This window comes from Ranitomeya imitator, chromosome 6 (genome assembly GCF_032444005.1).
Source record: "Ranitomeya imitator isolate aRanImi1 chromosome 6, aRanImi1.pri, whole genome shotgun sequence".
NCBI classification, from domain to species: domain Eukaryota; kingdom Metazoa; phylum Chordata; class Amphibia; order Anura; family Dendrobatidae; genus Ranitomeya; species Ranitomeya imitator.
This window is the reverse complement of record NC_091287.1, coordinates 470028505-470043238: the sequence shown is the minus strand read 5'-3', so window position 1 is coordinate 470043238 and position 14734 is coordinate 470028505. Positions and strand designations below refer to the sequence as shown.

Sequence of the window (14734 nt, the reverse complement as noted above, 5' to 3'; positions counted from 1 at the left end):
CACGATAGGGATAATGGGTCGTCCTCCGATGTACCTGTCGTGCCAGGGTGTTGGGCCTTGAAAGTTCATTCCTGCGAAGCGGCCCGCATTCCCAGGGGATTCCCGTTTAAATCACAATCTCGTGCAAAGTGGCCCGGCTGCTGGCAACGGCGGCAAATGGGCTGTCCATCCGGTTGGTAGCGGTTGCGGGGTCGTCCTCTCCATGTCGGGTATCTCCGGGGTCTCATCCATGGAACATCCTCTCTACAGTTTGCCAACTCCATCTTGTGTCCTCTCATCTCCTGCATGGTTTTAGCCATTGAAGCAACAACATCAGCTAAAGAGTCAAGCTTTTGTTGAAGAGCCTCATTAGTACTGGGCCCCAGGGGCTTAGCAATGGCCCCAGACATAGCTGATGTCACTGGCACTCCCTGTTGTTGAGGTGCCTCTGCCATGGGTTGCGCAGGATCCTGATCCCGAGGTGCCTCTGCCAGCTGGAGACGTATAGCGCTCTCCTTTAATTGGGCAAATGTCAATTCAGGGTTCTTAAAAACAAGCATGCTCACATGCCCCCGGTGAGAAGGGGTGTAGAGTCCCTCAATAAATTGATCTCTTAGCAGTTTATCCGCTCCGGTGTTAAAAATGGGTTCAGCCAGTGTAAGTGATTTAAGGGCTTCCTGCAGGTTTAAGGCAAAGTCTCTCACGCCCTCATTAGCTTTTTGTTTGCAACTAAAGAATCGTATTTTAGCTTTGCTGCTGGCCGTGGTTTCAAATGTAGCTTTTAATCCAGCAAATATGCGTTCAACAGTGCCTTTTAGATCAGCTGCCCATGCTGTGACTTCTCGCTTAGCATGGCCACTTAACTGCATCATCAGGAGACTAACACGCTGAACTTCACCCACAGGGAACATGTCAAAATGGGCCAGCATCTTTTCTCTGAAATCGTCAAGGGTATTAGGCTCACCTTCATACATTGGAAGCCATGGGCCACCCGGGGTATATGGCATCAGCACCGGCATGATGGACGCCACTCCTTGCACCGCTGCGCTGCCGGACTCTCTATTGACACTCTGTCTTTCAGCTGCATTAGCGTTGCCGAGTGCTGCGGCGTCTCCGTGCTGCGACATACTGTGCCCCCTTAGTTAATCCGGACCCTTCCGGTCCTCCGCTTCCGTCGGGATAGTGTAGATTTGTTCCGCTGTGCAGCAGGATCGATTTTCCCCTTGCTCTGATGTCAGAGCGCTCAGCTTGGTGCCGCCCACAATGACACGCCCCCTGCTGCTCCCACCCACCGCGCTCTGTAATGGCGGATTCTGAAGTTTTTCAGTTAGACTGGGGCTCAGGTGATGGCGTAGCTCAATTAACAGTCTCGTGCCTAACAGTTATGAAGTGATTACCTCAGGGGATGGCGGCCATCTTTACTCCATTATAACCAATGGGGAAAAGTCACTTTCAATAGTTTTCAATGGGGAATGGATTTTTCTTTAATAAAGTCAATTTTCAAGATTTTTCATCCCAGTTTTCACAGTTTTGGGCTCCAATCACGGCACACAATACCCGGTATACGGGCTGGCTAGATCCTGTTCGTGACGCCAATTGTGACGCCCAGGAGACCGGGATACCCAGCACCGGACCAATGGAGTCTGTCTCTTGAGGGGGATGTCACGGGTGGCTTGACCCGGTGCTGTGGCCTCAGGCAATGCACAGTGTAAAGGGTATCGTGAGGGGACAGGCACTTACTTGATCAGCAGCAGGTTCTCCCAGCGGTGACGATCTCGATCCTGGATAGATGGCTATTGTCCAAATGAAAGACTGAGGCACTGAAACGTTTAACCAGTTTACTTTAACAAAAAAGGATTTACAACCAGTCCTGTCACCGGAGTCTGTATGGGAACTCTGAGTTACTTTGACCCTGCCGGGGTCTTCGCCTCTTATTGTGCGCAATTTCTGTGTGGCCCTGCTGCTGTATGTGAACTGGCTGCCGGCCCAATCTGTCCCCTCCGGGTCCTGGTTCGACGGGCAACCCGAGTCCTTTTATCGGTTTACCCCCTCTGGGAGTACCGCTGAACTCTGTGTCTGTTGCTGCGTCCGGCCCCAGTGAAGCTGATATCACCTCACGTTTTTCCGGTTGCTGTATTATATATAATGAATACAGCCACGGATCCGGTATCCGTCTTTGCGCCTGTTCTGGGTAGTGATTAATGCTACCCGGTTCTCACAATGTCCTTTTTCTCTATCCCTCTTCTCCTCAGGCCGGTGATTTAGGCCTGGTAACAGTCACAGTGCTGTTAGTGAGAGGTCATACAGTTGAATCTCTATCAGCTCCTTGGCCCAACTGCCAGTTCTTCTCTCAGACCAGAATGGATCAAGGGGAGTCTCTGGAGCTCCCCCTTCTGGCCGGAGGTGGTAGTGCAGTCTTGCTATTTTAGTATTTGTACTTACTGTCAGTAACTATTTTTGTGGCAAATACCCCTAGGGGTGCCACAAAAACAATAACATAAAAGTCGTACATGGAAAAATTGAGCTCTGAATGAAGCCTAAAGCTGGATTTACACATCTGTGTTTCGCAGTCCGAGCACGGACCATGATGCATGGGAAGGCTGCAGGTCTTCTAACCCAAACTCAACAGCTCCATATGTAGTCTGAGACAGAGTTTGAGTCAGGAGACATGGAGTCTAAAGGTAATGTTTTTCCTTGTTGAGAGTGCCAAGCCTGGCATGTCAGAGTGAGCAGACTTATAAGCCATGCATGTGTGATAAGGAGCCGTGATATCTCTGAATTACTTGTGCTGGATGTGCCATTAATGAGGAGGGCTTGCCATCTGCTGGCCAGCCGAAATCAAGTGGAACCAAATTGTGCTGGAAGATTTGCAAGGGGAGCGACCTTCTGTGGTGAACTAGATCAGTTGACCCACCGGAAGGATTTCCCTGATATAAAAGCCATGCACGCCAAACCACGAGATTTGGTGCCTGGGAAAAGAGTGGAGCAAACATGCTCCAGATACACCGCTGAGACCAGTGTGAAGGGCCTCAGTGGGGAAGTCTGCGCCACCTGACAAAGTCCAGATTCCCCGCAGGAGACCTTCAAGTACCGCCTACACTGGTCAGAGCCAGGATCTGCGCTCTGCGCTGGTCAATTCTCTGAGGCCCGATGTCTCCTGTCAAATGCCGTGGTCTAGTCCTCTCTGCCCCGAGCATAAGAGACTTCTGCCGACTGTGAAGCTGAGAAAATCGATGAGGAAACAGCAACAGAGTCAGTGAACTAGGCCGTCAATTCCAGCTATCATCTACACCAGGGTCAGCTGGGATTAGGGTTATAGGTTGGGGGGGGGGGGCGGTTGGTGTATGGGAGGCTCAACTGGCTTTGATAGACCTAAGTTAGAAAGAGACTTGAGGCCTAGCGGGAAAACCCCCGCGAGGGCCAGAGCTTCAGAGAGAACTTACATGGTGACTCCCATGACTGGGCGCACCACCTTTGTGAAAGGAACATTAACGTTAAATAGTGAAAGACTTTCTTGGTTATTCTTTCTGCTGTTGATTTGCACAGTTACCAACACTAATTGTTTAAAGTTACTTCTGTATATAAATAGAATTATATCAACCCCTGACTGTTCCCGCCTCGTGATCTCTGCTCTTTGCATTCAGACACCTGCATTACGCATGCTCCTCTGGGAAATTAAGTATGCAAACTGTCCCTTCAGAGAGGAAGAGGACTACAACCAAAAGACAAATGTGTGAGGTTTGCTTGCGGCCTCCGGTTATGTTTTTCCGCACAAGGCAGTGATCAGGTTTATGTGTTCAGCTGCCACTTATTTCTCGTACTATAGGTGATGTCTGGCATTACTGACTGGTTACTACGGTCTTATATTTTTATTTATCGGCTATATAATAGCAGTGATAACCTGGCTGTAGATCTAGTTAAAACCCTTTTTTAGTTTTTATCTTTTTTTCTTATATCCTTATAAAATGTGGGTTTACTTCCGAATCTGGATAGGTTGCAAATTGAATAAAGAATTGGTAGGATTCTCACACTATGAAAAGAATAGGTTTTATTTTATAAATATTCATATATACTTTTTATTTTGTTTTGTGTATATAAGATTGTAGGAAAGGTTTTGTGGACCCTATTGGAACAAATATATGCCCCATTCTAGTATAATAAATCTACATACGGTATTTGTAATTCTTTATTTCTTTCTTTTTTTAATATTTATAGATCATTTAAAACCTGAAGCCATCCCGGAGGGAGAAGATGCAGCAGCTACAGTAACAGACGCCTTGTCTGAGGAGGAACAGGAACAATTACGAAGAGAGCTTGAGAAGGTAAAATATGGGTGAATCTATTGTTTATCCACATCTAATACTGCCATTTATTATGGGGGGAGAAGAGGGGACCAACCATGAAAATCTCTCATAATGCTATTTCACCCTCTCCAGATAGTGCATGCTACTAAGTTTTTCTTTTCATAATCACTCATTAAAGAAAAACTCCTCCTCCCATTGATCATCTTATGATATTGCACTGTGCACTTAGTTGCTCATTTTGCCTTTCTACCCAGCTAATTCTTCTCTTTTCTATTCTCTTTATAGAAATGGGAAGAGTCTTGTCCCTGCAAAAATCAATTCTCCTGCAATACAGGGAAAATTGACCTCCTGTTTCTACATAGAGCTTAGAAGGAATCAGCAAGTCAGTTTTTAACCACATGAGGTCGTAGACCTAATGGAAAAGAGAAGAATTAACTGGGTTGAAAGGCAAAATGAGCAATTGTTATAGAATATTATTTATTAATATAGCACCATTGATTCCACAGTGCTGTACATGAGAAGGGGTTACATACAAGTTACAGATATCACTTACAGTAAACAAACTAACAATGACAGACTGATACAGAGGGGCGAGGACCCTGCCCTTGCGAGCTTACATTCTACAGGATTATGGGGAAGGAGACAGTAGGTTGAGAGTTGCAGGAGTCCGGTGTTGGTGAGGCGGTAGCTTCGGTAGTGATGAGGAGGCAGCGGGGTCTGTTCAGGCTGTAGGCTTTCCTGAAGAGATGGGTTTTCAGGTTCCGTCTGAAGGATCCGAATGTGGTTGCTAGTCGGACGTGTTGGGGCAAAGAATTCCAGAGGATGGGGGATATTCGGGAGAAGTCTTGGAGGCGATTGGATGAGGAGCGAATAAGTGTGGAGGAGAGAAGGAGGTCTTGGGAGGACCGGAGATCACGTGAGGGAAGATATCGGGAGATTAGTTCAGAGATATATGGGGGAGACAGGTTGTGGATGGCTTTGTAGGTCAGTATTAGTAATTTGAACTGGATACGCCGAGGGAATGGGAGCCAGTGAAGAGATTTGCAGAGGGGGGAAGCAGAGGAGTAGCGAGGAGAGAGATGAATTAGTCGGGCAGCAGAGTTAAGGATGGACTGGAGAGGTGCAAGGGTGTTAGCAGGGAGGCCGCAGAAAAGGATGTTGCAGTAGTCAAGGCGGGAGATGATGAGGGCATGCATAAGCATTTTAGTAGATTGACAGTTAAGGAAAGGATGGATTCCGGAGATATTTTTGAGCTGGAGGCGACAGGAGGTGGAAAGAGCTTGGATGTGCAGTTTGAAGGACAGGGCAGAGTCGAAGCTTACTCCGAGGCAGCGGACTTCCGGTACGGGGGAAAGCATGATGTAATTGATTGCGATAGATAGGTCAGGTAAGGAAGATCTGTGGGATGTAGGAAAGATGATGAGTTCAGATTTGTCCACATTGAGTTTGAGGAAGCAAGAGGAGAAGAAGGAGGATATGGCTGATAGACACTCTGGGATTCTGGACAGCAGAGTGGTGACGTCTGGGCCAGAGAGGTAGATCTGAGTGTCATCAGCATAGAGGTGGTACTGGAATCCATGGGACTTTGAGTTGTCCCAAGCCAAGTGTATAGATTGAGAAGAGTAGAGGTCCTAGAACAGAGCCTTGGGGGACTCCAACAGAGAGGGTGGGATGAGGAGGTAGTGTGGGAGTGGGAGATGCTGAATGTGCGGTTGGAAAGGTACGAGGAGATCCAGGATAGGGCGAGGTCTTTGATGCCAAAGGAGGAGAGGATCTGTAGTAGGAGGCAGTGGTCAACTGTGTCGAAAGCAGAGGACAGGTCCAAAAGGAGGAGTACAGAGTATTGTCCATTAGCTTTCACGGTAAGTAGGTCGTTAGTGATTTTGGTCAGGGCTGTCTCAGTTGTTTGATGGGGTGGAAACCAGATTGTAGATTGTCAAAGAGCAAGTTGGATGAGAGGTGGGAGGAAAGTTCAGCGTGGACGTGCTGCTCCAGGAGTTTGGAAGCGAATGGGAGCAGCGATATTGGGTGATAGCTGGACATAGCAGTTAGATCGAGGGTTGGCTTTTTGAGGATAGGCGTGATTGTGGCATGTTTGAAAGCAGAAGGGAAGGTGCCAAAAGATAGTGATAGGTTGAAGAGGTGGGTTAGGGATGGGATAAGTGTGGTGGAGAGGTTGGGGAGGAGGTGGGATGGGATGGGGTCGAGCGCACAGGTGGTGAGGTGTGATTTGGAGAGGAGACAATTAAGCCCCCCTTCAGTGATGTTGGATAGGGAAGTTATGGGGTTTGGGCATTGGTCTGGTATACAAAGGGGTTGTGGTGGTTGAACAATGAAGACTTGCCTTGTCTGGTTGATCTTATTTTTAAAGTGTGTGACAAAGTCCTCAGCAGAGATGAGGGAGGTTGGAGGGGCAGTAGTGAGTGGAAGAGGGAGTTAAAGGTTTTGAACAACTGTTTGGGGTTGTAGGATAGGGAAGATATGAGGGTTGTGAAGTAGGCCTGTTTAGCAGAGGTGAGAGCAGATTTAAAAGTGAGTGTTGCCTGTTTGAATGCAGTGAAGTCGTCTTGCGAGTGTGTTTTCTTCCAACGCCGCTCCGCAACCCTAGACACTTGCCGGAGCTTTTTAGTGGTGTTATTGTGCCAAGGTTGTCTATTGATACGTCACACTCTGCCATGGACAAGAGGGGCAACTGTGTCAATAGCTGATGCAAGAGTGGCATTGTAGAAAGCAGTGGCACTGTCTGTGTCGTGGAGTGAGGATATGGATGCCATATATATGCCAAGAATATGTGATGATTGCAATATATTAAGAAGATAACCATTTTAAAGGGAGTGACTTTTAAAGACCAAGTCCACTGAAGATACCCTGTTTATCCACCTGGAATGGATACTCCACTTGGGATCACACAGCAGATGATTGACAGTGGCATTTAAGTTGTTGAACGGCAAAAATGGGAGACAGCTGTATTACATTGCCAGCATCTGTCCTGTGTGGAGTGGGCTCAGCTCCTGACCTGAGCCCTTTTCATACAACCACTCCATGATTTCACATTTCTGTGTAAAAAAAACTATTTTTGCATTTGGCTGGAAATTTAAAGGCTGCTGTTGATTGGCCTCCTGTTGTCACATGACTTTGTTTATGTCAGGAGACTGGTAGGAGACACAGGGCGTTCTGTTCTGGGAGGCATGAGGAGTTATTGTTTTATGCAGTACCATGACGCCATTGATCAGGGATTATCCAGAATGTTTTAGGTCTGTAGGGATTTCAGGATCTGGATGGGAAATTAAAAAAAAAAAAAAAAAAAAAAAAAAACTCTCAACAGAAGAAAGATTTGACACTTTCATGATTCCTTATGATTACAGAAGCAATCTTTTACTTGCAAGGAGTTCTCCTTCCACCTACTGACCTTTTTAGTGGGGTCCATTTATCAGTTTGATTGTCTATATAATGCCTCTTGTGTCACATTGTTCCAGGTGGAGGATGAAATCCAAACACTCAGCCAAGTGCTGGCTGCCAAGGAGCGGCATCTAGCAGACATCAAAAGGAAACTTGGTGTCACCCCATTGGCGGAGCTGAAACAAAATATTTCTAAAGGCTTTCAGGATGTGGCCTCCACCAATGTGTAAGTCCTTCCCAGTGTGCCATGTCCCAAGTTCACCAGCTGCGCTCTACAAAAAGTGATGTAGGATCTATAGTAGGCGCCTCGTGTCACTGTTGGCATTAAACTTGTGATAGGCTCCGTTCTCTATGATTTATTGCACTACCGTACAGGAAAAATAGCTGCAAAACCTATAAATGTATCTGCAGTCTTTAACTACAGAGTGAATAACAAAAAAACTTGTATAAGTAAGAGTTAATGCAACTGAAGAACAGAGAACAGCCCAAGATTTCCATCTGTACAGAAACTGGTATTGTGTTGGTATATTGAGCCCCCTTCCTACAATTTCTCCATAATAATTTTAGGTGTCCGCGATTTTTGAAAAAGTTATCCAAAAAGAAGAATCTTTGTTGCCGGGCCTGCTCCGGTCTTCATCTTCCATGCAGTTTTCATTAATGTATTAATTGCCTGTGTATAGAAAAAAAGGAACCGTTCAGCAGCAGCTCGCTGTCTTGTGTATGGTTCTCGTGAGATAAACCGAACACCAGATTTCATTGCTTTGGTGCCTGATATTGCTTGGATATGTGGTGTATAGCCAGTGTTTTCCGATCTCATATGGTGGCGGCTAGTGATGAGCGAGTATACTCATTGCTCGGGTTTTCCCCAGCACGCTCGGGTGGTCTCCGAGTATTTGTAGCTGCTCAGAGATTTAGTTTTTGTTGACGCAGCTGCATGATTTACAGCTGCTAGCCAGCCTGAGTACATGTGGGGGTTGCCTGGTTGCTAGGGAATCCCCACATGTATTTAAGATGTCTATGCAGCTGAGACAACAAAAAAACTAAATCTCCGAGCAGTCACAAATACTCGGGAGACCACCTGAGCAACGAGTACACTCGCTCATCACTAGTGGCGGCATGACATTAGTTTGTGATCAGTGGAGGCCGTGCCGAACTTAAGCAGTGTATGGGACTTTGGAGTCCTGTAGCTCCTCGTAATGCACAATTTCACTTGTTCTGGAGATGGTAGTCGGCCACCCTAACTCGTGTGTCCCTGCGACACGCGTTGCACCAATAATGCATGTATGTAAGCCAGCACTGTGTCCTTGCACTGGTGGGTGTCTCAGATAGTGGACCCCTACCAATTATAAAGTGTTGATCGTTGTTGTGTTGTTTTTTTTGTTGTTGTTTTTTTAACCAAAGCTAGAAGTGGATCGATCAGGAAGGAGGATTGGAAGTCCCTTCTTTATATATCCAATTCCTTTTGAACCCACTTCTGCCTTTGCATGAAAATCCCCCCTGAAAACGGCAGCTTTGTTTTTCTTCCCCAAAATGCTGCACATGATTTGATTTCACTGTTTACATTGGATCATTTTGTGAAATTTCCGCTTGCATCACATCCGCACTGTGTGCCGGCAGTAATTGGCTAATGAGCTTGTGTGCCCACCGTCACATGAGCTGGAGTCATTCCTCCTCTTACCTCCCCGCTCCGTGTCCCGTCCTCTGGAGTTCTTCGCATAGAAGCACAAGGGATTTATTTCCTCACAAGAGCAGCAGAGCAAAAGTCCACAAAATGGCGAGAAAATATTTCTATATTAAACTTCCAAAATTCATTCCTGTATCCTCCAACATTTCATAATTTCGCAATCTGAAAACATGACGGTCTGGGGTGCATCACTGTTGTGCAATGGGGACAAAAAAGTTTTACTGGGAAATAATACTACTTTTTTCTTTTTGTCTGTACAGCAATTACAGTGAGAAATGTTGTTGTTGTTTTTTTCCTTGTGTTTCACCTGTAATTATTATAAGGACACAAATAGCATAAAAATCCCCCAGAGATGTGACCTCTGCATATTGGCTTCATTCAGATGTTGTTCATTAAAGGTTCATTCTGATGTCGGTGATTTTTCTTGTACACAAAAAAAGTCTGATTTTCATCAGTTTGACATATTTTGACTTTCTTCAGTTTTTACCACCAGGGTGTGTTTTTTGTTGTTGTTGTTTTTTTTTATTCGCACACAAGAAGTTTTCTCAAGCTTCACCCCCCCCCCACCCCCCCAATCAAACAAACTTGAAAATTGGACATGAGATGGTTGGCATCTGGTTCCTGTCTGTTTTTTATATTTTCACAAACCCATAGATTTGTACTGATGAGTTTGATTCATGACTTAGCTAAATATAGGACATGACTCGATGTTTTGTGTGGATAACCCCATCTGCAAAAATATGCGGACGTGTGGGACATATCCCCATAGACTAGGAGTGTGAAAAACATAGAACTCGTTCATAAAAATCTGACGTCTGCATCTAGGGGTGAGGAGACATGTTATTTCATTATTCAATTGTGCCAAAACAACAACAGAGCTGGAGCGCCCTTATCTCAAGAATCAGAAACGGGCATTGAAAGGTTTAAAGGGACCCTGTGCCCCATTATAATTGTGGCCATAAACTGCCGATGTATAGTCATGATACCTATTGGCCTCCTCTCTGCTGCCGCTCTTATCTGCAATATGTTCCCCGTTCTAGTCTTGTCCAAAGTGGCCACTGCAGAGGCCTGGAGAGCCTGTGATAACGGACTCCCTTCTCTTTATGGGCACTGCCCTGTCCTAATCAATGATGGTCCATCCCACACCAATGGAAGGGCAGTGGAGGGGCAGTTCAGGCCGCGTAGGTCTCCTTGCCTCTGCACCGGCCATTTGGATATGAAGAGATCTGGACACCGATCTGACACTGAAGAAGCGGTAGCAGAACAGGAGCAGTTAGGTGTGGGGGACTATACATACGAAATATATAGTCTTGTTTACTATGAGGGGTAGAAGGACATTTCTTAAAAGGTTTCCTCAGTATTTCTAAATGTAGTTTTCGATCTGATCCTACTTTTTCAGTAAAAGTGCGTAATCTAGAGCACAGATGGAAATGTGAATACTGTATTTAATTTTATTTTCTGCTTTTTAGGTATAGGAAGACGTCAGAAACCCTGTCCAGTGCTGGGCAGAAGGCTTCGGCTGCCATTTCTACCGTTGGATCAGTCATAACAAAAAAGCTGGAGGATGTAAAGTAAGTCATATAGAAACTGTACTGTTGGAATTATTATATATAGACAACCTTATGACTTAATGAATATAAATATTATCTGTCTATTAATGGTAATGGAAAAAATAATTGTTCCCTAGTCAGGCCTCATTCATAAGTCTTGGGTCATCTTTTTGTCTAATCTCATAAACCTATAGTATTGTAGAACCCTAGGTTAATAGATAAGCAAAATTTGGACAGGGCACGTAAGGGTATGTGTACAAGGAGTGTTATGAGGAGCTTTTTGGAGCAGATCTGTTTTAAAAATAAATGAATAAATAAAATTGAGATGTTTTAAAAACACTTGAAACACTGTTACAGTTAATTTCTATTATAAACGACTTGCAGGTATATGTTCAGTCTTTTGAGCATTTTTCTTCCATTTCAGATTTTGAAAAACGTCTGATGGGCGAAAAAAGTGCGGACCTTTTCTTTGGAGCCTTTTCCATCAGAAAACACTTCAAACTCGGCATAGTCCAATCTAAGGCCATGTTCACACCATCCTTTTTTTCATGCGGAATCGCCGCGATTTTCCCGCTGCGGGTCCGCAGCTGTTTTCCATGCAGGGTACATTACAATGTACCCTATGGAAAACAGGAACTGCTGTGCCCACATTGCGGAAAATCGCGAAAAAAGCCGCGCTGAATAGCCGCGGTAAAAAAGAAGTACCATGTCACTTCTTTTTGCGGAACTGCAGCGGTTCTGCACCCATAGACCTCCATTGTGAGGTCAAACCCGCAGTAAAACCCGCAGATGAAAAAAAATATCTGCGGGTTTTCTGCGGTTTGTGGTGCAGAACCGCTGCAGTGTGGCTGCCCCCCCGTGCCCCAATCCCACCCCCCCATGCTCCGATGCCACCCCCCCATGCTCCGATGCCACCCTCCCGTGCTCCGACACCCCCCCCCCCCCCGTGCCCTCATCTCCCCCCCTTATACTTACCTGGCCTCCCGGTGTCCGTCCGGCCGTCTTCTCCCTGGGCGCCGCCATCTTGCAAAATGGCGGGCGCATACGCAGTGCGCCCGCCGAATCTGCCGGCCGGCAGATTCGTTCCAAAGTGCATTTTGATCACTGAGATAGGTTATATCTCAGTGATCAAAATAAAAAAAATAGTAAATGCCCCCTTCCCCCCCCCCTTTGTCACCCCCATAGTTAGGGACAATAAAAAAATTAAGAATTTTTTTTTTCACTAAGGTTAGAATAGGGGTAGGGGTAGGGTTAGGGGTAGGGTTAGGGTATTTTCAGCCATTTTAACCCTAAAAAACTTCCTAGAAAACACACAGACTCTCTGCATAGAAAACTGCATAAAAAAAGCATCAAAAAACGCATCAAAAAAGCACCAAAAAAAGGACCTGCGTTTTCTGCAAAGAGCTGCGGTTTTTAGTCCTGAAAAAAAAGGAGGGAAATCAGGAATGTGTGAACATAGCCTAAAGCCTGCAAAAAATTAAAAAAAAATATATATATATTTGAAAGGCTCTTTAATACTGTTTCAGGAAATGAAAAAACTCCCTAAGGCCGGTTTCACACGTCAGTGGCTCCGGTACGTGAGGTGACAGTTCCCTCACGTACCGGAGACACTGACTCACGTAGACACATTAAAATCAATGTGTCTCTGCACATGTCAGCGTGTTTTCACGGACCGTGTGTCAGTTTGAAAAACACGGAGACATGTCAGTGTTCGTGGGAGCGCATGTATTACACGGACCCATTAAAGTCAATGGGTCCGTGTAAAACACGTACCGCACACGGATGCAGTCCGTGTGCCATGCAGGAGACAGCGCTACAGTAAGCGCTGTCCCCCCAGTGTGGTGCTGAAGCCGCCATTCATTTCTTCTCTCCAGCAGCGTTCGCTGGAGAGAAGATATGAAAAATCTTTTTTTTCTGGTGTTTAAAAAAAAAAAGATCCCTGTCCCCAACCCCCTCCCACCCCCTGTGCTCCCCCCCGCTGTTAATAAAATACTTACCCGGCTCCCTCGCTGCTTCCTCTCCTCGCCGCAGCTTCTCCTGTATGAGCGGTCACGTGGTGCCCCCCATTACAGTGATGAATATGCGGCTCCACCCCATTCATCACTGTAATGGGCAGCACAACGCTGCTGGAGAGAAGAAATGAAAGGCGGCTTCAGCACCAGATGCAGGGGACAGCGCTTAACTGTAGCGCTGTCTCCTGCACGGTGCGTGTGGTACCCAGTCGGCACACGGGCGGCACATGGATGCCTCACGTGTGCCACACTGATGTGCCACGTGAGCACACGGATAATTCCGGTACCGATTTTTCTGGTACCGGAATTATCTGGACTTGTGGGACAGGCCTAAATGAGAAGCATTTTGCAGGGCTGTGGAGTTGGAGTCAAAGTCCATTTTGGTGGAGTTGGAGTCTGTATAAAATGGACCAACTCCTAAAATATATAATACATTGGTTACAGTAGTTTAGTGCAGGATGTGCTGGAAATGTTTTCATAAGAATTTGGGAAAGTTATGAAATGTCCTATAAATGTCTGTTCTGCTCTTGAGCTGAGGATCTTGGCTTTTAGTGGAGATGACTCTGTGCTGTACTTTATGTACATGCTCAGTAGTGAGGCCGAGCTGTGTGGTCGTAGATGAGATGAATCTGTGCTGCACTTTTTATGTACATGTTCAGTAGTGAGACAGTGCTGGGGATTCGGAAATCGGGGAAATTAAGTCAGCCAGTGGTTTGGCTTGCCCGACCCCCCACAGTCCTGTTTTTTAAGCTATGGGCACACTAAGTGCTATGAAGAGGTTATGGAGCAGAAACTAAGTGGAAACTAAAAATCTCAAAAATATTCCAAAACTCACCAAAAAAAGGCATTTTTAAGGCTGTACTTAGTGTTAAGAGGAGTTTTTAGAGCAGCAACTCAATAGACAATCTCAAAACTATGCAAAGACTTTTGAGTGTCTGCTCTGAAAACTCCGCAAAAAGATTGTGTGCACATAGTGTGGCGCCCCAGGGTCCTGGTCGTCACAGTGGTGTTGCTTTCCTCTAGGGGAGAGTGATGCTGCGTTTGGAGGCAAGGAAGGATAACTGCATCCAGGTACCACAAGCGTGCAACACATTCACACTCCAGGCCACCAGGGGGAGCTTTTGATTTTATTTACTAGGTGACTCCCCATATGTATATATAACTGGTAGTCTGTAGGGAAAGTTAGAAAGTTCCAGACAACTGTCTGAGGAGGACAGAGGGTCCACGGAGCTGTGCATTCCCTAAGAGCTGCAGCTCCCAGAAGGAGACATTTTCAGAAAGCAGAATACGTTGCAGTGAGCGTGCAGGAAAGCAAAGCACAGGAGAGGATACCAGAAGGGGACCAGCCCCGTGCAGGTTGCCTCCTTCTGAGGCGCAGATAACCGGTACACTGAGGTAGTAAGGACCTCTATGCCTTACTTCAGAGACCGGCAGGACAGCTAATTGCACGTTACCTGTCAGCACTTACACCCAGGAGGCACGGTGGCAACCCTCAGAGGCCGGGGCGTGCTAGAGTCCCTATAAACAGCCTCAAACCACTAGTCATACGGGTTTTGTCCTATCCGACTATGGGGGACAGAGGGAGACACCACATCTGTGAGACCCTTATTTGAAGCTTATGCAGTAAGGGACTACACCACCGCAGCGCAAGGGAAGGCTACTGATTTCCACCTGGACAAGGGGACTCTGGATTTGCCTCCAAACCGGCCGGACTCTGCCTGCCCTGTGATCTGGTGCTCTGGACTGTGGACGCTGAAGCCTTCAGTAATAAGGTAAAGAGACTGCAAACCTGTGTCCTCGTTTTTC

The 14734-nt window shown here is 46.2% G+C and overlaps 1 protein-coding gene across 4 annotated transcripts in view; it reads left to right on the top strand.

Moving 5' to 3' along the window:
• The window catches only part of TPD52 (tumor protein D52), a 127449-nt gene that overhangs the window by 103909 nt on the left and 8806 nt on the right, over positions 1 to 14734 (top strand). For all 4 annotated transcript variants that reach the window (XM_069731519.1, XM_069731518.1, XM_069731515.1 and 1 more), the window contains exons 2-4: positions 4195 to 4301; positions 7760 to 7908; positions 10836 to 10937. In XM_069731519.1, the coding sequence (XP_069587620.1) occupies positions 4195 to 4301; positions 7760 to 7908; positions 10836 to 10937 (358 nt within the window). The remainder of the gene's footprint in view (positions 1 to 4194; positions 4302 to 7759; positions 7909 to 10835; positions 10938 to 14734) is intronic.